We start from the raw sequence: 25,824 nt of genomic DNA on the forward strand, positions 1-25,824 counted from the left end.
ACCTTTTTGGGATGTGACACAGAGACAGCTAGTGACCTTTTAGGGATGTGACACAGGGACAGCTAGTGACCCTCAGGTCTGTGACAAATAGTGACCCTTAGTGCTGTGACAGCAATTGACAATCCATGGCTGTGACACAGGGATGGCTAGTGACTCTCCTTGGTTGTGACACAGGGACGGCTAGTGATTCTCCTTGGCTGTGACACATGGATGGCTAGTGACACTCTTGGGATGTGACATGGGGACAGCTAGTGACCCTCCAGGGCATATGACAGCTATTAACAATCCATGGCTGTGACACGGGGACAGCTTGTGACACTCCTTGGCTGTGACATGGGGATGGCTAGTGACACTCTAGGGATGTGACACGGGGCGGCTAGTGACCCTCCAGGACTGTGACATCTAGTGATAAATAGTACCAATCTCTCATACAGGATCTGACAACACTGACCTATGTGACAGCTGCCTGCCAGCGGTGCACACGTCTATGTGACAGAACCTTTAAGCAGCAGAACACACTGTGACAGGCGAATGATGGAGCCCCCGGGGCTGAGTGCTGTGCTGGAGCTGCAGCGGTGAGTTCACATTGTATTGTGACACACATTAGCAAACAATGGTATCGCATCCACCTCTCTGAGAAATAGTTTGTTTTTAGTAACAAATAATAAAGTCCTCACAAAAGCGTGCACACTCGGACCATGCAACACTACACTTTACTACCCATTCCCCAGCTTTGCACAAACAACATTGTTATATTAATATACTTTATAACATTTAAACCTCTATATGTCTGCTTATTTCTAAGCCACTACAGACAGCCTCTTATTACATGCTTTTTTTATTAGCTTTTCACAACAGGACACTCCTTGTTCATGTGAGCCATCTACCGAAAAGTTGTGTCTGACACTGCACTAATTGGCTAAAGTGCAAGTCAATAGATAATAAAGTCATGTGATCAGGGGCAGTTTACAGAGGCTTAGATACAAGGTAATCACAGAGGTAAATAGTGTATTAATATAACTGAGATAAGGGGCAGTCTGCAGAGGCTTAGATACAGGGTAATCACAGAGGTAAAAAGTATATTAATATAACTGAGATAAGGGTCAGTCTGCAGAGGCTTAGATACAAGGTAATCACAGAGGTAAAAAGTATATTAATATAACTGAGATAAGGGGCAGTCTGCAGAGGCTTAGATATAAGGTAATCACAGAAGTAAAAAGTATATTAATATAACTGAGATAAGGGGCAGTCTGCAGAGGCTTAGATACAAGGTAATCACAGAGGTAAGAAGTATATTAATATAACTGAGATAAGGGGCAGTCTTCAGAGGGTTAGATACAGGGTAATCACAGAGGTAAAAAGTGTATTAATATAACTGAGATAAGGGGCAGTCTGCAGAGGCTTAGATACAGGGTAATCACAGAGGTAAAAAGTATATTAATATAACTGAGATAAGGGGCAGTCTGCAGAGGGTTAGATACAGGGTAATCACAGAGGTAAAAAGTATATTAATATAACTGAGATAAGGAGCAGTCTGCAGAGGCTTAGATACAGGGTAATCGCAGAGGTAAGAAGTATATTAATATAACTGAGATAAGGGGCAGTCTGCAGAGGGTTAGATACAGGGTAATCACAGAGGTAAGAAGTATATTAATATAACTGAGATAAGGGGCAGTCTGCAGAGGGTTAGATACAGGGTAATCACAGAGGTAAAAAGTGTATTAATATAACTGAGATAAGGAGCAGTCTGCAGAGGTTTAGATACAAGGTAATCACAGAGGTAAAAAGTATATTAATATAACTGAGATAAGGGGCAGTATGCAGAGGCTTAGATACAGGGTAATCACAGAGGTAAAAAGTATATTAATATAACTGAGATAAGGAGCAGTCTGCAGAGGCTTAGATAAAATGTAATCACAGAGGTAAAAAGTATATTAATATAACTGAGATAAGGAGCAGTCTGCAGAGGGTTAGATACAAGGTAATCACAGAGGTAAAAAGTATATTAATATAACTGAGATAAGGAGCAGTCTGCAGAGGCTTAGATACAGGGTAATCACAGAGGTAAAAAGTATATTAATATAACTGAGATAAGGGGCAGTCTGCAGAGGCTTAGATACAGGGTAATCACAGAGGTAAAAAGTATATTAATATAACTGAGATAAGGGGGCAGTCTGCAGAGACTTAGATACAGGGTAATCACAGAGGTAAAAAGTATATTAATATAACTGAGATAAGGAGCAGTCTGAAAGGGCTTAGATACAAGGTAATCACAGAGGTAAAAAGTATATTAATATAACTGAGATAAGGGGCAGTCTGCAGAGGCTTAGATACAGAGGTAAAAAGTATATTAATATAACTGAAATAAGGGGCAGTCTGCAGAGGCTTAGATACAAGGTAATCACAGAGGTAAAAAGTATATTAATATAACTGAGATAAGGGGCAGTCTGCAGAGGCTTAGATACAAGGTAATCACAGAGGTAAAAAGTATATTAATATAACTGAGATAAGGAGCAGACTGCAGAGACTTAGATACGAGGTTAAGTGTATTAATATAACAATGTTGGTTATGCAAAACTGGGAAATTGGTAATAAAAGGATTATCTACCTTTTTAAACAGTAACATTTTTTTGAGTTGACTGTCCCTATAAGCTCGAGGACAGAACACAATAAAACACAAATATTGCAATTTGTTACAGAGGCTGCAGGCTACATTGGGTACATGTTGTATGAGACGGGATACGGGGGCTGCTGGCTACATTGGGTACATGTTGTATGAGACGGGATACGGGGGCTGCTGGCTACATTGGGTACATGTTGTATGAGACGGGATACGGGGACTGCTGGCTACATTGGGTACATGTTGTATGAGACGGCATACGGGGGCTGCAGGCTACATTGGGTACATGTTGTATGAGACAGGATACGGGGACTGCTGGCTACATTGGGTACATGTTGTATGAGACGGGATACGGGGGCTGATGGCTATATTGGGTACATGTTGTATGAGACGGGATACGGGGACTGCTGGCTACATTGGGTACATGTTGTATGAGACGGGATACGGGGGCTGATGGCTACATTGGGTACATGTTGTATGAGACGGGATACGGGGGCTGATGGCTACATTGGGTACATGTTGTATGAGACGGGATACGGGGGCTGATGGCTACATTGGGTACATGTTGTATGAGACGGGATACGGGGGCTGATGGCTACATTGGGTACATGTTGTATGAGACGGGATACGGGGGCTGATGGCTACATTGGGTACATGTTGTATGAGACGGGATATGGAGGCTGATGGCTACATTGGGTACATGTTGTATGAGACGGGATACGGGGGCTGATGGCTACATTGGGTACATGTTGTATGAGACGGGATATGGAGGCTGATGGCTACATTGGGTACATGTTGTATGAGACGGGATACGGGGGCTGATGGCTACATTGGGTACATGTTGTATGAGACGGGATACGGGGGCTGCAGGCTACATTGGTTACATGTTGTATGAGACGGGATACGGGGGCTGATGGCTACATTGGGTACATGTTGTATGAGACGGGATACGGGGGCTGATGGCTACATTGGGTACATGTTGTATGAGACGGGATACAGGGGCTGCTGGCTACATTGGGTACATGTTGTATGAGACGGCATACGGGGGCTGCAGGCTACATTGGGTACATGTTGTATGAGACGGGATACGGGGACTGCTGGCTACATTGGGTACATGTTGTATGAGACGGGATACGGGGGCTGCTGGCTACATTGGGTACATGTTGTATGAGACGGGATATGGAGGCTGATGGCTACATTGGGTACATGTGGTATGAGACGGGATACGGGGGCTGCTGGCTACATTGGGTACATGTTGTATGAGACGGGATACGGGGGCTGATGGCTACATTGGGTACATATTGTATGAGACAGGATACGGGGGCTGCAGGCTACATTGGGTACATGTTGTATGAGACGGGATACGGGGGCTGATGGTAACATTGGGTACATGTTGTATGAGACGGGATACGGGGGCTGCTGGCTACATTTGGTACATGTTGTATGAGACGGGGGCTGATGGCTACATTGGGTACATGTTGTATGAGACAGGATACGGGGGCTGATGGCTACATTGGGTACATGTTGTATGAGACGGGATACGGGGGCTGATGGCTACATTGGGTACATGTTGTATGAGACGGATACGGGGGCTGATGGCTACATTGGGTACATGTTGTATGAGACGGGATACGGGGGCTGATGGCTACATTGGGTACATGTTGTATGAGACGGGATACGGGGGCTGATGGCTACATTGGGTACATGTTGTATGAGACGGGATACGGGGGCTGCTGGCTACATTGGGTACATGTTGTATGAGACGGGATACGGGGGCTGATGGCTACATTGGGTACATGTTGTATGAGACGGGATACGGGGGCTGATGGCTACATTGGGTACATGTTGTATGAGACGGGATACGGGGGCTGATGGCTACATTGGGTACATGTTGTATGAGACGGGATACGGGGGCTGATGGCTACATTGGGTACATGTTGTATGAGACGGGATATGGGGGCTGATGGCTACATTGGGTACATGTGGTATGAGACGGGATACGGGGGCTGATGGCTACATTGGGTACATGTGGTATCAGACGGGATACGGGGGCTGCTGGCTACATTGGGTACATGTATGAAGGTGTGTAAAGGAAGTATCTTTAGCGCCTACTAAATACGACCCTTGGCTCCAATATGATGACCCCTAGTGGTCAAATACGAAATGTCTAAAAATCAAAAATACATCAGAGCGCCAACTGCTGGGTCTTGTTGCACTTATGTATAAAACTCCACAAATTTAATAGGTTTGTCAGTTTATTAGTTCTAACAATATTTTCAATATATTTAAGAATTAAAAATGGGTACAATAAAAACTCATGGATCCATGTAATTAACAATTGATAATAAAAATAAAAATAAAATTAGAAGTTGCAAACGGCATACAAACTTGCTAATTGATGATTAGATTTGTAATCTTTACAATGGCTAATGTTACGCAAATTTGATAATATACAATGAATAATAAAACCAATGTTGATAACGGCGTGCAGGCTTGGAAATAAATCGGTTGTTCATATAATTGATAATATAACGGCGAATATCAATGCGTTTAAAAGTGCATTAAAAGCGTAAGGAACAATCCTAACAAACCTAATTTGGGCATCAGCTAAGATGTATGTGCGGTTATTCCAAATTTAAAATAAATTAAATGCAATCCGCTCAAACTGGGTTGTAGAAACAGATAGTTTTGGGTGTGTTGTAACAATATTTATGTACCGGTGAAAGTGCTAGGCGAAAATTATTTTTGTTTGCAGTGTGCCCGTGATTGTGTAGTTGATGTCTCTAATGTCTAAAGTTGATTCCTAGGGTGTGGGGCAAATCTAAAAACTTGGCTTGTAGTGGTCCTCTACAAAAACAATTGTGGCAGTGTGCGTAAAATAAAAGGAAAACAAGATTGGTATAGCTGCAAAAAATTGAACGCTGCAAATAGATTCAAATGTGAATGGTGTCGGTGTACCATAAAAAGTTTTTTTTTTTTAAAAATCAGTGAACTCCAACTTTAAAAAATAGTGTGAGTGAAATACCAATTTAAAAATGATATGCGGCAAAAAATTATCAGTGACAGTCTATTCCAAAAAGTTATAACGAAACTGGTGCCAAAAAAATTGAGTGAGAAAATGTGAAATTCACAGATTAAGTGGTTCGGGACCTTAAAGTCGTTTATAGCAAATTCTGTTGCACAGTTGCAGATAATCCCCAGTTAAGGTAGTGTGTGTCACAAAGCGATTCCCATTTTCTATGTGCAGATAATTCTTGAACAATGTGTGTGGGCTTCTCAGCGTAGAATCAAAAAGTGGTTCGAAAATAATTCCCTCTGTTAAAAGAAATATATAATAGTGTAGATGGCTTTGACTAATGTAATAATAAGAGAGCTACTTACCAGTCAACGCGTTTCGGTCATACACTGACCTTTATCAAGACAGTTTTTTTTTTGTGCAAACAGGGGTCTTTAAATACCCTGATAGTAATAGATGTATTTCATGATACCGGAAGTGTTTCCTTAGGATTTCCGGTTCATTGTGGATACATTTTATCTTATTTTTATTACGTTTATGGCACTAAATATTTGCGTATGTGGCTCAAATATTTCTATGTAATATAATTGAAACTGTTGAAGTTGTCTTTCTTAAAAATGTATAGTTTTTGCCGATTTTTTTTTTTTTTTTTTTTTTTTTTTTTTTCGTTCCGTTTTTTAAGTATTTACTTGTCTGGGAGTGTGGTAAATTCTGTTTCCTCATTGGTTAAAATAAGAGGTGTGTAAGAAAGCATATATCTTGATTGGGTAAAGAAGGTCAGAGTCTCCACCTTTCTAAAGTGTATGGATTATACTCTGTCATTCTTTGTCTGTTGTTATGATGGCGATGTCTTATAATACTTATATATTATTGGTCTGAAAGTTTCTGTAAAATAATGATTCCCCATATTTTGGAAAGATTAGACGTTAGACATATATTAGGATTATGACGTTTTCGATCTAGCCGATTCTAACAACATTTTTTGTGTTTGTTTGTTTTATACTTATAGACCCATACAAAGGACCCCCAACATTACAGTTGGTTCAATATTTTAATTTCGGTTGTCATTCTGACTTTTTTTTTTTTTTTTTTATAAGAAATGATTTTTTTAGGATTGGGTACATGTTGTATGAGACAGGATAGGGGGGCTGCAGGCTACATTTGGTACATGTTGTATGAGACGGGATACGGGGGCTACAGGCTACATTTGGGTACATGTTGTATGAGACAGGATAGGGGGGCTGCAGGCTACATTTGGTACATGTTGTATGAGACGGGATACGGGGGCTACAGGCTACATTTGGGTACATGTTGTATGAGACAGGATAGGGGGGCTGCAGGCTACATTTGGTACATGTTGTATGAGACAGGATAGGGGGGCTGCAGGCTACATTTGGTACATGTTGTATGAGACGGGATACGGGGGCTGCTGGCTACATTGGGTACATGTTGTATGAGACAGGATAGGGGGGCTGCAGGCTACATTTGGTACATGTTGTATGAGACAGGATAGGGGGGGGCTGCTGGCTACATTTGGTACATGTTGTATGAGACGGGATACGGGGGCTGCTGGCTACATTGGGTACATGTTGTATGAGACAGGATAGGGGGGCTGCTGGCTACATTGGGTACATGTTGTATGAGACAGGATAGGGGGGCTGCAGGCTACATTTGGTACATGTTGTATGAGACAGGATAGGGGGGCTGCAGGCTACATTTGGTACATGTTGTATGAGACGGGATACGGGGGCTGCTGGCTACATTGGGTACATGTTGTATGAGACAGGATAGGGGGGCTGCAGGCTACATTTGGTACATGTTGTATGAGACGGGATACGGGGGCTGCTGGCTATATTGGGTACATGTTGTATGAGACAGGATAGGGGGGCTGCAGGCTACATTTGGGTACATGTTGTATGAGACGGGATACAGGGCTGCTGGCTACATTGGGTACATGTTGTATGAGACGGGATACGGGGGCTGATGGCTACATTGGGTACATGTGGTATGAGACGGGATACGGGGGCTGATGGCTACATTTGGGTACATGTGGTATGAGACGGGATACGGGGGCTGATGGCTACATTGGGTACATGTTGTATGAGACGGGATACGGGGGCTGCAGGCTACATTGGGTACATGTTGTATGAGACGGGATACGGGTGCTGATGGCTACATTGGGTACATGTGGTATGAGACGGGATATGGAGGCTGATGGCTACATTGGGTACATGTTGTATGAGACGGGATACGGGGGCTGATGGCTACATTGGGTACATGTGGTATGAGACGGGATACGGGGGCTGATGGCTACATTGGGTACATGTTGTATGAGACGGGATACGGGGGCTGATGGCTACATTGGGTACATGTGGTATGAGACGGGATACGGGGGCTGATGGCTACATTGGGTACATGTGGTATGAGACGGGATACGGGGGGCTGATGGCTACATTGGGTACATGTTGTATGAGACGGGATACGGGGGCTGATGGCTACATTGGGTACATGTTGTATGAGACGGGATACGGGGGCTGATGGCTACATTGGGTACATGTTGTATGAGACGGGATACGGGGGCTGCTGGCTACATTGGGTACATGTTGTATGAGACGGGTTACGGGGACTGCTGGCTACATTTGGTACATGTTGTATGAGACGGGATACGGGGGCTGCTGGCTACATTGGGTACATGTTGTATGAGACGGGTTACGGGGACTGCTGGCTACATTTGGGTACATGTTGTATGAGACGGGATACGGGGACTGCAGGCTACATTGGGTACATGTTGTATGAGACGGGATACGGGGACTGCTGGCTACATTGGGTACATGTTGTATGAGACGGGATACGGGGACTGCTGGCTACATTGGGTACATGTTGTATGAGACGGGATACGGGGGCTGCTGGCTACATTGGTTACATGTTGTATGAGACGGGATACGGGGGCTGCTGGCTACATTTGGTACATGTTGTATAAGACGGGATACGGGGACTGATGGCTACATTGGGTACATGTTGTATGAGACGGGATACGGGGGCTGCTGGCTACATTTGATACATGTTGTATGAGACGGGATACGGGGACTGCAGGCTACATTTGGGGACATGTCGGATGCTGCTGGGTTCTTCAGATGTACATAGTTGCACAATGTTTATGTGAGACTCTTTTGTAGGTTCCCCATGGACCATGTCTCTCTTGTCCTGCTCCTACTTTACTCACCTATTGGCCTCTGTCTTTTCATTCTGCGATTATTTATTGGTGCGCACGTGTTCCTGGTGAGCTGCGGTCTGCCGGATTGCATGGTGAAAAGGTGAGTACTACACACAGTATAGCGAGGTTCACCCACTGCGTTGTACTATGGGGAGATTAACCATTTAGCAGAGTTACACAGTGTAGTGCTAATAAACCTGTATATGGTATAAACACTACACTTACGTGTGTCACATCATGACATTAATATGTATATGGTATAAACACTACACTTACATGTGTCACATGATATTAATATGTATATGGTATAAACACTACACTTACGTGTGTCACATGATATTAATATGTATATGGTATAAACACTACACTTACGTGTGTCACATCATGATATTAATATGTATATGGTATAAACACTACACTTACGTGTGTCACATGATATTAATATGTATATGGTATAAACACTACACTTACGTGTGTCACATCATGACATTAATATGTATATGGTATAAACACTACACTTACATGTGTCACATGATATTAATATGTATATGGTATAAACACTACACTTACGTGTGTCACATGATATTAATATGTATATGGTATAAACACTACACTTACGTGTGTCACATCATGATATTAATATGTATATGGTATAAACACTACACTTACATGTGTCACATGATATTAATATGTATATGGTATAAACACTACACTTACGTGTGTCACATGATATTAATATGTATATGGTATAAACACTACACTTACGTGTGTCACATGATATTAATATGTATATGGTATACACTACACTTACGTGTGTCACATGATATTAATATGTATATGGTATAAACACTACACTTACGTGTGTCACATGATATTAATATGTATATGGTATAAACACTACACTTACGTGTGTCACATGATATTAATATGTATATGGTATACACTACACTTACATGTGTCACATGATATTAATATGTATATGGTATACACTACACTTACATGTGTCACATGATATTAATATGTATATGGTATACACTACACTTACGTGTGTCACATGATATTAATATGTATATGGTATACACTACACTTACATGTGTCACATGATATTAATATGTATATGGTATAAACACTACACTTACATGTGTCACATGATATTAATATGTATATGGTATACACTACACTTACGTGTGTCACATGATATTAATATGTATATGATATAAACACTACACTTACGTGTGTCACATGATATTAATATGTATATGGTATAAACACTACACTTACGTGTGTCACATGATATTAATATGTATATGGTATAAACACTACACTTACGTGTGTCACATGATATTAATATGTATATGGTATAAACACTACACTTACGTGTGTCACATGATATTAATATGTATATGGTATAAACACTACACTTACGTGTGTCACATGATATTAATATGTATATGGTATAAACACTACACTTACATGTGTCACATGATATTAATATGTATATGGTATAAACACTACACTTACATGTGTCACATGATATTAATATGTATATGGTATAAACACTACACTTACGTGTGTCACATGATATTAATATGTATATGGTATACACTACACTTACATGTGTCACATGATATTAATATGTATATGGTATAAACACTACACTTACGTGTGTCACATGATATTAATATGTATATGGTATAAACACTACACTTACATGTGTCACATGATATTAATATGTATATGGTATACACTACACTTACGTGTGTCACATGATATTAATATGTATATGATATAAACACTACACTTACGTGTGTCACATGATATTAATATGTATATGGTATAAACACTACACTTACGTGTGTCACATGATATTAATATGTATATGGTATACACTACACTTACGTGTGTCACATGATATTAATATGTATATGGTATACACTACACTTACTTGTGTCACATGATATTAATATGTATATGGTATAAACACTACACTTACATGTGTCACATGATATTAATATGTATATGGTATAAACACTACACTTACGTGTGTCACATGATATTAATATGTATATGGTATAAACACTACACTTACATGTGTCACATATTAATATGTATATGGTATAAACACTACACTTACGTGTGTCACATGACATTAATATGTATATGATATAAACACTACACTTACGTGTGTCACATCATGATATTAATATGTATATGATATAAACACTACACTTACGTGTGTCACATCATGATATTAATATGTATATGGTATAAACACTACACTTACGTGTGTCACATGATATTAATATGTATATGGTATAAACACTACACTTACGTGTGTCACATGACATTAATATGTATATGGTATAAACACTACACTTACGTGTGTCACATGATATTAATATGTATATGGTATACACTACACTTACATGTGTCACATGATATTAATATGTATATGGTATAAACACTACACTTACATGTGTCACATGATATTAATATGTATATGGTATAAACACTACACTTACGTGTGTCACATGATATTAATATGTATATGGTATACACTACACTTACGTGTGTCACATGATATTAATATGTATATGGTATAAACACTACACTTACGTGTGTCACATGATATTAATATGTATATGGTATAAACACTACACTTACATGTGTCACATGATATTAATATGTATATGGTATAAACACTACACTTACGTGTGTCACATGATATTAATATGTATATGGTATACACTACACTTACGTGTGTCACATGATATTAATATGTATATGGTATAAACACTACACTTACGTGTGTCACATGATATTAATATGTATATGGTATAAACACTACACTTACGTGTGTCACATGATATTAATATGTATATGGTATAAACACTACACTTACATGTGTCACATGACATTAATATGTATATGGTATACACTACACTTACGTGTGTCACATGATATTAATATGTATATGGTATACACTACACTTACGTGTGTCACATGATATTAATATGTATATGGTATACACTACACTTACGTGTGTCACATGATATTAATATGTATATGGTATACACTACACTTACGTGTGTCACATGATATTAATATGTATATGGTATACACTACACTTACGTGTGTCACATGATATTAATATGTATATGGTATATACACTACACTTACGTGTGTCACATGATATTAATATGTATATGGTATAAACACTACACTTACGTGTGTCACATGATATTAATATGTATATGGTATAAACACTACACTTACGTGTGTCACATGATATTAATATGTATATGGTATAAACACTACACTTACGTGTGTCACATGATATTAATATGTATATGGTATAAACACTACACTTACGTGTGTCACATGATATTAATATGTATATGGTATACACTACACTTACATGTGTCACATGATATTAATATGTATATGGTATAAACACTACACTTACATGTGTCACATGATATTAATATGTATATGGTATAAACACTACACTTACGTGTGTCACATGATATTAATATGTATATGGTATACACTACACTTACGTGTGTCACATGATATTAATATGTATATGGTATACACTACACTTACGTGTGTCACATGATATTAATATGTATATGGTATAAATATTGATAGTGGAGTACACCTAGCGCCTACTAAATAAGACCTCTGGCTTTGATAATTTGACACCTAGTTGTCAAAATGGAAAGATGAAACTAATAAGGTATACCAAAGCGCCAACTATACGAAGGCTGGGTCTAAACCAAAGCGCCAACTGTACGAAGGCTGGGTCTAAACCAAAGCGCCAACTATACGAAGGTTGGGTCTAAACCAAAGCGCCAACTATACGAAGGCTGGGTCTAAACCAAAGCACCAACTGTACGAAGGCTGGGTCTAAACCAAAGCGCCAACTATACGAAGGCTGGGTCTAAACCAAAGCGCCAACTGTACGAAGGCTGGGTCTAAACCAAAGCGCCAACTATACGAAGGCTGGGTCTAAACCAAAGTGCCAACTATACGAAGGCTGGGTCTGGACCAAAGCGCCAACTATACGAAGGCTGGGTCTGGACCAAAGCGCCAACTATACGAAGGCTGGGTCTGGACCAAAGCGCCAACTATACGAAGGCTGGGTCTAAACCAAAGCGCCAACTATACAAAGGCTGGGTCTAAACCAAAGCGCCAACTATACGAAGGCTGGGTCTGGACCAAAGCGCCAACTATACGAAGGCTGGGTCTGGACCAAAGCGCCAACTATACGAAGGCTGGGTCTGGACCAAAGCGCCAACTATACGAAAGCTGGGTCTGGACCAAAGCGCCAACTATACGAAGGCTGGGTCTGGACCAAAGCGCCAACTATACGAAAGCTGGGTCTGGACCAAAGCGCCAACTATACGAAGGCTGGGTCTAAACCAAAGTGCCAACTATACGAAGGCTGGGTCTAAACCAAAGTGCCAACTATACGAAGGCTGGGTCTAAACCAAAGTGCCAACTATACGAAGGCTGGGTCTAAACCAAAGTGCCAACTATACGAAGGCTGGGTCTAAACCAAAGTGCCAACTATACGAAGGCTGGGTCTAAACCAAAGTGCCAACTATACGAAGGCTGGGTCTAAACCAAAGTGCCAACTATACGAAGGCTGGGTCTAAACCAAAGTGCCAACTATACGAAGGCTGGGTCTAAACCAAAGTGCCAACTATACGAAGGCTGGGTCTAAACCAAAGTGCCAACTATACGAAGGCTGGGTCTAAACCAAAGTGCCAACTATACGAAGGCTGGGTCTAAACCAAAGCGCCAACTATACGAAGGCTGGGTCTAAACCAAAGCGCCAACTATACGAAGGCTGGGTCTAAACCAAAGTGCCAACTATACGAAGGCTGGGTCTAAACCAAAGTGCCAACTATACGAAGGCTGGGTCTGGACCAAATGCAATATTGTCAAACGATTACAATAAACAATTTATTGAGTACACAAATAAGTTAAAAACATGGATCCATGTATAAACAATCAAATTTATACAACAATAATAGCTAAATGAATAGTTAAAACAAATAGTTATGTAACGGATATAGCATTTAAAATGGTGCAAACATTGCTCTTAAAAATATTCATAAAAAATCCAAATTTAGTATAAGGCTCACAACAGAAATTCAACTTTGTGTTTACCTTATACACATACACAAATTTGTACAGCAATAATAGCTAAATGAATAGTTAAAACAAATAGTTAAATAGCAGATATAGCATTTAAAATGGTGCAAACATTGCTCTTAAAAATATTCATAAAAAATCCAAATTTAGTATAAGGCTCACAACAGAAATTCAACTTTGTGTTTACCTTATACACATACACAAATTTGTACAGCAATAATAGCTAAATGAATAGTTAAAACAAATAGTTAAATAGCAGATATGGCATTTAAAATTGTGCAAACAATGCTCTTAAAAAATATTCCTAAAAAATTCCAAATTAAGTATAAGGCTCACAACAAAAATTCAACTTTGTGTTTACCACATACACATAATAGGTGAAATTTATTAGTCAGTTATATAATATTATCTAACCAATAATGTTCTCGATTCTATGCAATACTAAATATTGCCAATAGTGACTAATGTGTAGGGCTCTGAGTAAGACCTTTAACTGTGTGTTTACCACATACGCATTGTCAAGTAAAAAATATTGTGACAGCAATAAGCCAATGTAAAGAATGTGTATCAAAAAAGTTGTGTGCAAAAATTAGTGTACAAAAGATATTAAAAATTTAAATAATAGGTATGAAGTCATAACTAAAAAGGCTGGGTCTGTATATATATTTTTCCAAATCTGGAACACTGTATTCTAACATAGGAATTTTTGTATTTTCTCTGAATAAAAATGATCAGATGCAGACAGAGCTTGACAAAATAAGGATACCATCTAAATGTATTATAATGGATTTTTTAATCACAAATTTTTAAACTATAAACTGTATATTTTAACCCTTTAAGGACACAGCTTACAGTTTGCTCAATTGTTTTATGACGGAAAAATTCCGTCATATGTCCTTAAGAGGTTAAACACACATTTAAGGTCAGTAAAACAGGAAGTGCTTAACAAACACTTCCTGTTCCACAATTTTATGGCCAGCAATCAGTCTGGTATAAAAAGACCACTACTAACACCATAAAACCAGTCTTGATAAAGGTCTCTTTGTGACCGAAACGCGTCGACTGGTAAGCACAATTTCATTTTCTATTGATCTAAAAACAATCTACACCATCATATCTTTCTTTTACAGAAGGATCATCCAGGGATTATAACAAAATATTTGCCAAGAAGATAGAATTTTGGGTTGGAAAACGGATAGCAAGTACTGACACTGCTATTCAGTATAAAACACTTGGCTAACAAGTACTGACACTGCTATTCAGTATAACACACTTGGCTAGCAAGTACTGACACTGCTATTCAGTATAACACACTTGGCTAGCAAGTACTGACACTGCTATTCAGTATAAAACACTTGGCTAACAAGTACTGACACTGCTATTCAGTATAAAACACTTGGCTAACAAGTACTGACACTGCTATTCAGTATAAAACACTTGGCTAACAAGTACTGACACTGCTATTCAGTATAAAACACTTGGCTAGTAAGTACTGACACTGCTATTCAGTATAACACACTTAGCTAACAAGTACTGACACTGCTATTCAGTATAAAACACTTGGCTAACAAGTACTGACACTGCTATTCAGTATAAAACACTTGGCTAACAAGTACTGACACTGCTATTCAGTATAAAACACTTGGCTAGCAAGTACTGACACTGCTATTCAGTATAAAACACTTGGCTAACAAGTACTGACACTGCTATTCAGTATAAAACACTTGGCTAACAAGTACTGACACTGCTATTCAGTATAAAACACTTGGCTAACAAGTACTGACACTGCTATTCAGTATAAAACACTTGGCTAACAAGTACTGACACTGCTATTCAGTATAAAACACTTGGCTAACAAGTACTGACACTGCTATTCAGTATAAAACACTTGGCTAACAAGTACTGACACTGCTATTCAGTATAAAACACTTGGCTAGTAAGTACTGACACTGCTATTCAGTATAACACACTTAGCTAACAAGTACTGACACTGCTATTCAGTATAAAACACTTGGCTAGCAAGTACTGACACTGCTATTCAGTATAAAACACTTGGCTAACAAGTACTGACACTGCTATTCAGTATAAAACACTTGGCTAGCAAGCACTGACACTGCTATTCAGTATAAAACACTTGGCTAACAAGTACTGACACTGCTATTCAGTATAAAACACTTGGCTAACAAGTACTGACACTGCTATTCAGTATAACACACTTGGCTAGCAAGTACTGACACTGCTATTCAGTATAAAACACTTGGCTAACAAGTACTGACACTGCTATTCAGTATAACACACTTGGCTAGCAAGTACTGACACTGCTATTCAGTATAACACACTTGGCTAACAAGTACTGACACTGCTATTCAGTATAACACACTTGGCTAGCAAGTACTGACACTGCTATTCAGTATAAAACACTTGGCTAACAAGTACTGACACTGCTATTCAGTATAAAACACTTGGCTAACAAGTACTGACACTGCTATTCAGTATAAAACACTTGGCTAGCAAGTACTGACACTGCTATTCAGTATAAAACACTTGGCTAGCAAGTACTGACACTGCTATTCAGTATAACACACTTGGCTAGCAAGTACTGACACTGCTATTCAGTATAAAACACTTGGCTAGCAAGTACTGACACTGCTATTCAGTATATAACACTTGGCTAGCAAGTACTGACACTGCTATTCAGTATAAAACACTTGGCTAGCAAGTACTGACACTGCTATTCAGTATAAAACACTTGGCTAGCAAGTACTGACACTGCTATTCAGTATAAAACACTTGGCTAGCAAGTACTGACACTGCTATTCAGTATATCACACTTGGCTACTATGGCTAACAAGTACTGACACTGCTATTCAGTATAAAACACTTGGCTAGCAAGTACTGACACTGCTATTCAGTATAAAACACTTGGCTAGCAAGTACTGACACTGCTATTCAGTATAACACACTTGGCTAGCAAGTACTGACACTGCTATTCAGTATAAAACACTTGGCTAGCAAGTACTGACACTGCTATTCAGTATAAAACACTCGGCTAGCAAGTACTGACACTGCTATTCAGTATAACACACTTGGCTAGCAAGTACTGACACTGCTATTCAGTATAACACACTTGGCTAGCAAGTACTGACACTGCTATTCAGTATAAAACACTTGGCTATTATGGCTAGCAAGTACTGACACTGCTATTCAGTATAACACACTTGGCTACTATGGCTAACAAGTACTGACACTGCTATTCAGTATAACACACTTGGCTACTATGGCTAACAAGTACTGACACTGCTATTCAGTATAAAACACTTGGCTACTATGGCTAACAAGTACTGACACTGCTATTCAGTATAAAACACTTGGCTAGCAAATACTGACACTGCTATTCAGTATAACACACTTGGCTAGCAAGTACTGACACTGCTATTCAGTATAAAACACTTGGCTACTATGGCTAACAAGTACTGACACTGCTATTCAGTATAACACACTTGGCTACTATGGCTAACAAGTACTGACACTGCTATTCAGTATAACACACTTGGCTACTATGGCTAACAAGTACTGACACTGCTATTCAGTATAAAACACTTGGCTACTATGGCTAACAAGTACTGACACTGCTATTCAGTATAACACACTTGGCTACTATGGCTAACAAGTACTGACACTGCTATTCAGTATAAAACACTTGGCTAGCAAGTACTGACACTGCTATTCAGTATAACACACTTGGCTAGCAAGTACTGACACTGCTATTCAGTATAAAACACTTGGCTAGCGAGTACTGACACTGCTATTCAGTATAAAACACTTGGCTAGCAAGTACTGACACTGCTATTCAGTATAACACACTTGGCTAGCAAGTACTGACACTGCTATTCAGTATAAAACACTTGGCTAGCAAGTACTGACACTGTTATTCAGTATAAAACACTTGGCTAACAAGTACTGACACTGCTATTCAGTATAACACACTTGGCTAGCAAGTACTGACACTGCTATTCAGTATAAAACACTTGGCTAGCAAGTACTGACACTGTTATTCAGTATAAAACACTTGGCTAACAAGTACTGACACTGCTATTCAGTATAAAACACTTGGCTAGCAAGTACTGACACTGCTATTCAGTATAACACACTTGGCTACTATGGCTAACAAGTACTGACACTGCTATTCAGTATAAAACACTTGGCTAGCAAGTACTGACACTGCTATTCAGTATAAAACACTTGGCTAGCAAGTACTGACACTGCTATTCAGTATAACACACTTGGCTAGCAAATACTGACACTGCTATTCAGTATAACACACTTGGCTAGCAAGTACTGACACTGCTATTCAGTATAAAACACTTGGCTAGCAAGTACTGACACTGCTATTCAGTATAAAACACTTGGCTAGCAAGTACTGACACTGCTATTCAGTATTACACACTTGGCTAGCAAGTACTGACACTGCTATTCAGTATAAAACACTTGGCTAGCGAGTACTGACACTGCTATTCAGTATAACACACTTGGCTAACAAGTACTGACACTGCTATTCAGTATAAAACACTTGGCTAGCGAGTACTGACACTGCTATTCAGTATAACACACTTGGCTAACAAGTACTGACACTGCTATTCAGTATAACACACTTGACTAACAAGTACTGACACTGCTATTCAGTCAGTATAAAACACTTGGCTAACAAGTACTGACACTGCTATTCAGTATAAAACACTTGGCTAGCAAGTGCTGACACTGCTATTCAGTATAAAACACTTGGCTAGCAAGTACTGACACTGCTATTCAGTATAAAACACTTGGCTAGCAAGTACTGACACTGCTATTCAGTATAAAACACTTGGCTAGCAAGTACTGACACTGCTATTCAGTATAAAACACTTGGCTAGCAAGTACTGACACTGCTATTCAGTATAAAACACTTGGCTAGCAAGTACTGACACTGCTATTCAGTATAAAACACTTGGCTACTATGGCTAGCAAGTACTGACACTGCTATTCGGTATAAAACACTTGGCTAGCAAGTACTGACACTGCTATTCAGTATAAAACACTTGGCTAGCAAGTACTGACACTGCTATTCAGTATAAAACACTTGGCTAACAAGTACTGACACTGCTATTCAGTATAAAACACTTGGCTAGCAAGTACTGACACTGCTATTCAGTATAACACACTTGGCTAGCAAGTACTGACACTGCTATTCAGTATAAAACACTTGGCTACTATGGCTAACAAGTACTGACACTGCTATTCAGTATAACACACTTGGCTACTATGGCTAGCAAGTACTGACACTGCTATTCAGTATAAAACACTTGGCTACTATGGCTAACAAGTACTGACACTGCTATTCAGTATAACACACTTGGCTACTATGGCTAACAAGTACTGACACTGCTATTCAGTATAACACACTTGGCTAGCAAGTACTGACACTGCTATTCAGTATAAAACACTTGGCTAGCAAGTACTGACACTGCTATTCAGTATAACACACTTGGCTAGCAAGTACTGACACTGCTATTCAGTATAACACACTTGGCTAGCAAGTACTGACACTGCTATTCAGTATAAAACACTTGGCTATTATGGCTAGCAAGTACTGACACTGCTATTCAGTATAACACGCTTGGCTACTATGGCTAACAAGTACTGACACTGCTATTCAGTATAAAACACTTGGCTACTATGGCTAACAAGTACTGACACTGCTATTCAGTATAACACACTTGGCTACTATGGCTAACAAGTACTGACACTGCTATTCAGTATAACACACTTGGCTAGCAAGTACTGACACTGCTATTCAGTATAAAACACTTGGCTACTATGGCTAACAAGTACTGACACTGCTATTCAGTATAACACACTTGGCTACTATGGCTAAAAAGTACTGACACTGCTATTCAGTATAACACACTTGGCTACTATGGCTAACAAGTACTGACACTGCTATTCAGTATAAAACACTTGGCTTCTATGGCTAACAAGTACTGACACTGCTATTCAGTATAACACACTTGGCTACTATGGCTAACAAGTACTGACACTGCTATTCAGTATAAAACACTTGGCTAGCAAGTACTGACACTGCTATTCAGTATAACACACTTGGCTAGCAAGTACTGACACTGCTATTCAGTATAAAACACTTGGCTAGCAAGTACTGACACTGCTATTCAGTATAAAACACTTGGCTTGCAAGTACTGACACTGCTATTCAGTATAAAACACTTGGCTAGCAGGTACTGACACTGCTATTCAGTATAAAACACTTGGCTAGCAGGTACTGACACTGCTATTCAGTATAAAACACTTGACTAACAGGTACTGACACTGCTATTCAGTATAAAACACTTGACTAACAAGTACTGACACTGCTATTCAGTATAAAACACTTGACTAACAAGTACTGACACTGTTATTCAGTATAAAACACTTGGCTAGCAAGTACTGACACTGCTATTCAGTATAAAACACTTGGCTAGCAAGTACTGACACTGCTATTCAGTATAAAACCCTTGGCTAACAAGTACTGACACTGCTATTCAGTATAAAACACTTGGCTAGCAAGTACTGACACTGCTATTCAGTATAAAACCCTTGGCTAACAAGTACTGACACTGCTATTCAGTATAAAACACTTGGCTAGCAAGTACTGACACTGCTATTCAGTATAACACACTTGGCTAACAAGTACTGACACTGCTATTCAGTATAAAACACTTGGCTAACAAGTACTGACATTGCTATTCAGTATAAAACACTTGGCTAACAAGTACTGACACTGCTATTCAGTATAAAACACTAGGCTAGCAAGTACTGACACTGCTATTCAGTATAAAACACTTGGCTAGTAAGTACTGACACTGCTATTCAGTATAACACACTTAGCTAACAAGTACTGACACTGCTATTCAGTATAAAACACTTGGCTAACAAGTACTGACACTGCTATTCAGTATAAAACACTTGGCTAACAAGTACTGACACTGCTATTCAGTATAAAACACTTGGCTAGCAAGCACTGACACTGCTATTCAGTATAAAACACTTGGCTAACAAGTACTGACACTGCTATTCAGTATAAAACACTTGGCTAGCAAGTACTGACACTGCTATTCAGTATAAAACACTTGGCTACTATGGCTAACAGGTACTGACACTGCTATTCAGTATAAAACACTTGGCTAACAAGTACTGACACTGCTATTCAGTATAAAACACTTGGCTAGCAAGTACTGACACTGCTATTCAGTATAAAACACTTGGCTAGCAAGCACTGACACTGCTATTCAGTATAAAACACTTGGCTAACAAGTACTGACACTGCTATTCAGTATAAAACACTTGGCTAACAAGTACTGACACTGCTATTCAGTATAAAACACTTGGCTAGCAAGTACTGACACTGCTATTCAGTATAAAACACTTGGCTAGCAAGCACTGACACTGCTATTCAGTATAAAACACTTGGCTAACAAGTACTGACACTGCTATTCAGTATAAAACACTTGGCTAGCAAGTACTGACACTGCTATTCAGTATAAAACACTTGGCTAGCAAGTACTGACACTGCTATTCAGTATAAAACACTTGGCTAGCAAGTACTGACACTGCTATTCAGTATAAAACACTTGGCTAACAAGTACTGACACTGCTATTCAGTATAAAACACTATGGCTAACAAGTACTGACACTGCTATTCAGTATAAAACACTTGGCTAACAAGTACTGACACTGCTATTCAGTATAAAACACTTGGCTAGCAAGTACTGACCCTGCTATTCAGTATAAAACACTTGGCTAACAAGTACTGACACTGCTATTCAGTATAACACACTTGACTAACAAGTACTGACACTGCTATTCAGTATAAAACACTTGACTAACAAGTACTGACACTGCTATTCAGTATAAAACACTTGGCTAACAAGTACTGACACTGCTATTCAGTATAAAACACTTGGCTAGCAAGTACTGACACTGCTATTCAGTATAAAACACTTGGCTAACAAGTACTGACACTGCTATTCAGTATAAAACACTAGGCTAGCAAGTACTGACACTGCTATTCAGTATAAAACACTTGGCTAGTAAGTACTGACACTGCTATTCAGTATAACACACTTAGCTAACAAGTACTGACACTGCTATTCAGTATAAAACACTTGGCTAACAAGTACTGACACTGCTATTCAGTATAAAACACTTGGCTAACAAGTACTGACACTGCTATTCAGTATAAAACACTTGGCTAGCAAGCACTGACACTGCTATTCAGTATAAAACACTTGGCTAACAAGTACTGACACTGCTATTCAGTATAAAACACTTGGCTAGCAAGTACTGACACTGCTATTCAGTATAAAACACTTGGCTAGCAAGTACTGACACTGCTATTCAGTATAAAACACTTGGCTAGCAAGCACTGACACTGCTATTCAGTATAAAACACTTGGCTAACAAGTACTGACACTGCTATTCAGTATAAAACACTTGGCTAGCAAGTACTGACACTGCTATTCAGTATTACACACTTGGCTAACAAGTACTGACACTGCTATTCAGTATAAAACACTTGGCTAACAAGTACTGACACTGCTATTCAGTATAAAACACTTGGCTAGCAAGTACTGACACTGCTATTCAGTATAAAACACTTGGCTAGCAAGTACTGACACTGCTATTCAGTATAAAACACTTGGCTAACAAGTACTGACACTGCTATTCAGTATAAAACACTATGGCTAACAAGTACTGACACTGCTATTCAGTATAAAACACTTGGCTAACAAGTACTGACACTGCTATTCAGTATAAAACACTTGGCTAGCAAGTACTGACCCTGCTATTCAGTATAAAACACTTGGCTAACAAGTACTGACACTGCTATTCAGTATAAAACACTTGACTAACAAGTACTGACACTGCTATTCAGTATAAAACACTTGGCTAACAAGTACTGACACTGCTATTCAGTATAAAACACTTGGCTAGCAAGTACTGACACTGCTATTCAGTATAAAACACTTGGCTACTATGGCTAACAAGTACTGACACTGCTATTCAGTATAAAACACTTGGCTAACAAGTACTGACACTGCTATTCAGTATAAAACACTTGGCTAACAAGTACTGACACTGCTATTCAGTATAAAACACTTGGCTAGCAAGTACTGACACTGCTATTCAGTATAAAACACTTGGCTAGCAAGTACTGACACTGCTATTCAGTATAAAACACTTGACTAACAAGTACTGACACTGCTATTCAGTATAAAACACTTGGCTAGCAAGTACTGACACTGCTATTCAGTATAAAACACTTGGCTAACAAGTACTGACACTGCTATTCAGTATAAAACACTTGGCTAACAAGTACTGACACTGCTATTCAGTATAAAACACTTGACTAACAAGTACTGACACTGCTATTCAGTATAACACACTTGGCTAACAAGTACTGACACTGCTATTCAGTATAAAACACTTGGCTAACAAGTACTGACACTGCTATTCAGTATAAAACACTTGGCTAACAAGTACTGACACTGCTATTCAGTATAAAACACTTGGCTAGTAAGTACTGACACTGCTATTCAGTATAAAACACTTGGCTAACAAGTACTGACACTGCTATTCAGTATAAAACACTTGGCTAGCAAGTACTGACACTGCTATTCAGTATAACACACTATGGCTAGCAAGTACTGACACTGCTATTCAGTATAACACACTATGGCTAGCAAGTACTGACACTGCTATTCAGTATAAAACACTTGACTAACAAGTACTGACACTGCTATTCAGTATAACACACTATGGCTAGCGAGTACTGACACTGCTATTCAGTATAAAACACTTGGCTAGCAAGTACTGACACTGCTATTCAGTATAAAACACTTGGCTAGCAAGTACTGACACTGCTATTCAGTATAAAACCCTTGGCTAACAAGTACTGACACTGCTATTCAGTATAAAACACTTGGCTAGCAAGTACTGACACTGCTATTCAGTATTACACACTTGGCTAGCAAGTACTGACACTGCTATTCAGTATAACACACTAGGCTAGCAAGTACTGACACTAATATTCAGTATAAAACACTAGGCTAGCAAGTACTGACACTGCTATTCAGTATAAAACACTTGGCTACTATGGCTAACAAGTACTGACACTGCTATTCAGTATAACACACTTGGCTACTATGGCTAACAAGTACTGACACTGCTATTCAGTATAAAACACTTGGCTAGCAAGTACTGACACTGCTATTCAGTATAACACACTTGGCTACTATGGCTAACAAGTACTGACACTGCTATTCAGTATAAAACACTTGGCTAGCAAGTACTGACACTGCTATTCAGTATAAAACACTTGACTAACAAGTACTGACATTGCTATTCAGTATAAAACACTTGGCTAGCAAGTACTGACACTGCTATTCAGTATAACACACTTGGCTAGCAAGTACTGACACTGCTATTCAGTATAAAACACTTGGCTACTATGGCTAGCAAGTACTGACACTGCTATTCAGTATAAAATACTTGGCTAGCAAGTACTGACACTGCTATTCAGTATATAACACTTGGCTAACAAGTACTGACACTGCTATTCAGTATAAAACACTTGGCTAGCAAGTACTGACACTGCTATTCAGTATAAAACACTAGGCTAACAAGTACTGACACTGCTATTCAGTATAAAACACTTGGCTAGCGAGTACTGACACTGCTATTCAGTATAACACACTTGGCTACTATGGCTAGCAAGTACTGACACAGCTATTCAGTATAAAACACTTGGCTACTATGGCTAACAAGTACTGACACTGCTATTCAGTATAACACACTTGGCTAGCAAGTACTGACACTGCTATTCAGTATAAAACACTTGGCTAGCAAGTACTGACACTGCTATTCAGTATAAAACACTTGGCTAGCAAGTACTGACACTGCTATTCAGTATAAAACACTTGGCTACTATGGCTAACAAGTACTGACACTGCTATTCAGTATAAAACACTTGGCTACTATGGCTAACAAGTACTGACACTGCTATTCAGTATAACACACTTGGCTACTATGGCTAACAAGTACTGACACTGCTATTCAGTATAACACACTTGGCTACTATGGCTAACAAGTACTGACACTGCTATTCAGTATAACACACTTGGCTACTATGGCTAACAAGTACTGACACTGCTATTCAGTATAAAACACTTGGCTACTATGGCTAACAAGTACTGACACTGCTATTCAGTATAACACACTTGGCTACTATGGCTAGCAAGTACTGACACTGCTATTCAGTATAAAACACTTGGCTACTATGGCTAACAAGTACTGACACTGCTATTCAGTATAACACACTTGGCTACTATGGCTAACAAGTACTGACACTGCTATTCAGTATAACACACTTGGCTAGCAAGTACTGACACTGCTATTCAGTATAACACACTTGGCTAGCAAGTACTGACACTGCTATTCAGTATAAAACACTTGGCTACTATGGCTAACAAGTACTGACACTGCTATTCAGTATAACACACTTGGCTACTATGGCTAACAAGTACTGACACTGCTATTCAGTATAACACACTTGGCTACTATGGCTAACAAGTACTGACACTGCTATTCAGTATAAAACACTTGGCTACTATGGCTAACAAGTACTGACACTGCTATTCAGTATAACACACTTGGCTACTATGGCTAACAAGTACTGACACTGCTATTCAGTATAACACACTTGGCTACTATGGCTAACAA

The 25,824-nt window shown here is 39.1% G+C and overlaps 1 protein-coding gene across 1 annotated transcript in view; it reads left to right on the forward strand.

Moving 5' to 3' along the window:
* Positions 1-440: 440 nt before the first annotated feature.
* AUP1 (AUP1 lipid droplet regulating VLDL assembly factor) overlaps positions 441-25,824 on the forward strand; it is a 239,391-nt gene continuing 214,007 nt past the window's right edge. The window contains exons 1-2 of the mRNA XM_053704416.1: positions 441-575; positions 8,813-8,950. Coding sequence (XP_053560391.1) covers positions 532-575; positions 8,813-8,950 — 182 coding nt within the window. The 5' untranslated portion in view covers positions 441-531. The remainder of the gene's footprint in view (positions 576-8,812; positions 8,951-25,824) is intronic.

This window comes from Bombina bombina, chromosome 2, assembly GCF_027579735.1.
Source record: "Bombina bombina isolate aBomBom1 chromosome 2, aBomBom1.pri, whole genome shotgun sequence".
In the NCBI taxonomy this organism is placed as follows: domain Eukaryota; kingdom Metazoa; phylum Chordata; class Amphibia; order Anura; family Bombinatoridae; genus Bombina; species Bombina bombina.